We start from the raw sequence: 2,210 nt of genomic DNA, 5'->3' as shown, positions 1-2,210 counted from the left end.
TTGGACACACGAGGGGTGTACGTGTTCCGGGGCAGATGGGCCATCTCTCTCCCAAGCAGAGTGTAACACCAGGGAGATAGCATCAGTTAAGGGTGTGGGATCCTGCCCTGTAATATGCGGTGCATTGTTGAGGGACAATACTTCAGAGGAAATGACGTTTCTGGCAATAGGTGTTTACAACTTTGACAAGGACACGTGTCACTGATGCTAACGTTGTATTCAATGGAACAAGGTAACATTATATCAGCTTATATTTATCCGCCACCTTGCAGTGTTGTGTCGTCTTGCAGTTATGGGCTTGGAACCAGAGGAGCTACACCAGTTACTGACGCTGATGCCAAATGTACACTTTTTACATGTATTCCTATACTCCTGTTACCCCTACAGCATTGAAAACAACAGAGATAACTAACTGACAGGTCCATAGGAAAGGTTCATATACATCGGTATGTCTGGACACAGAAGAGGACTGGACATTGCATGAGAGTGTGTGTGAAATGCTTACTGACCAGTTGACCAACAAGGAAGTGGAACCTATTTGAGGCGGTATTTCTGTATTCACTGGAGTGTGACGGAAACATATATTCGTCCCTAGTCACCGGATTTATGTCAGGGATTATTCAAGCCATTACACATAAGCTCAAGACACACCAGTAAACTAAACACGAAGACTGTATTGTGGGTGTGGGTCCATGTGATAATCCTTGTTTACCGGTCACCAAGTGCTTTGTACAAACATCCTCAGGCAAACGCTTGACAAGAAGGAGGATTAATGTTGACAGGCTTCCGAAGAGGCATGTCTTACTAGGACGAAAAGGAAAGAAGTATCTGAACATTTGATTTTGCAAATCATTATAATGCCAACGTCTGCGAGTCGACGTTTGTCCTCTTCGCGACCCCGCACCACCCAGAGCTCCGCGGGGAGGCTGAGTGCCCGTCAGGCGGTTGGGAGGGAAGAGGCCCGACCGGGAGAGTATGAGATAGAACTTCTGGAGTATGAATGGCCTGACCTGCCGCCCATCCCCAATATGAAGGATGCCATTACGAGAAGGCGAGTCAGCAACGGCATTACATATCTACTTCCGGTAGACAAGGGTAAAAACTCCATCAACAGTCATTTCAGGACGGACCTGAGAGCCATGTTTCAGGAGCCATATGCAAGTGATGATCTTAAATATGATGACGGCAGAGTTAAACTTAGTGCCAAGGTTCACTTCACATCAAATACAGCTGACACTAAATGGACACAACATCACTTACGATCACTTCCGGTTGAACTTAATGCTAATTCTGAGCAGGTCCGGAAGTTGTATACTCGGTCTGCTCCCTCCAGTGCTACTGCAAGTAGAAGGATGGGTATCGACCCTGGTAAGTTAAGAAAAAGGTCAAACCTATACCTGCCTATTAAGGCACGGATTCCACCGGAAGCCATTAAAATCAGAAAGGAAGTAGAGCAAATTATCAAGTGTGTGCAAGAGGATGACGGTGAATATGACGAATCTGAAAATGCTCTGCACGAGGACCACCTGCAAGATACGACTCATGGTCCAGACAGGAGAAAAACGCTCGTCCTTGACGACACCATGGTGATGGAAGGCAACCAAAGCATGTCAAATCTGGCATTGAAGTGTCAAAATTCGCCCTACGGGAAACAACACTTCAACTCCTATGAGGAGTTGCGGACGGCTAAACCTCCACGGATTGTCATCCCCGGTGCCTTCAAGTCACAGTTCTTGTCGGACGAGAAGAACCAGGACATTTGGGACTGGTTACACGACGGGGATGCGCTGAACGACTTTGAGTACTTCCTGTCAGTGTGTGGTTGAGGATGTTGTGCGTATGGGACCTTTTATTATCTCTACAGCAAGCGGATGTCGTGCACGTACAACTCAAGAGACACAGATGTATACATACTCCCACGATTCAAACAGTCGGACGCAAGTATGGGAATTTCGCATTACTTCCTGATTTAATCTGGTTAATGTAGAGCCTATTTTCGGCCAAACGCATCGTCATAACCTCACAGTAGTTCTTAGTGGATACAAGGGAAGTGTTGGCGTGTTGATGATGGGATAGAAGCTCCGTAAAAGACTTTTCAAAAATCCTCTAGACAATACCTGACTGGATATGCTGGATTGGGAATGGTAATGACCTTCTGTCTTAATGTCTTGGAAGGGCCTGACCATGGGTTTACGTTACCGTGACTGTGT

General features: G+C 46.3%; 1 protein-coding gene across 1 annotated transcript; it reads left to right on the top strand.

Moving 5' to 3' along the window:
• Positions 1–857: 857 nt before the first annotated feature.
• Positions 858–1,826, top strand: LOC139452069 (uncharacterized). The gene has a single exon (XM_071233379.1). The coding sequence runs from the start codon at positions 858–860 to the stop codon at positions 1,824–1,826; it is 969 nt and encodes a 322-aa protein (XP_071089480.1).
• Positions 1,827–2,210: the final 384 nt, after the last annotated feature.

Source organism: Haliotis cracherodii, unplaced genomic scaffold (genome assembly GCF_022045235.1).
Source record: "Haliotis cracherodii isolate W230 unplaced genomic scaffold, xgHalCrac1.p SCAF_9, whole genome shotgun sequence".
NCBI classification, from domain to species: Eukaryota; Metazoa; Mollusca; class Gastropoda; order Lepetellida; family Haliotidae; genus Haliotis; species Haliotis cracherodii.
The sequence above is the reverse complement of the archived record's forward strand: the minus strand, read 5'-3'. Positions and strand labels throughout refer to the sequence as shown.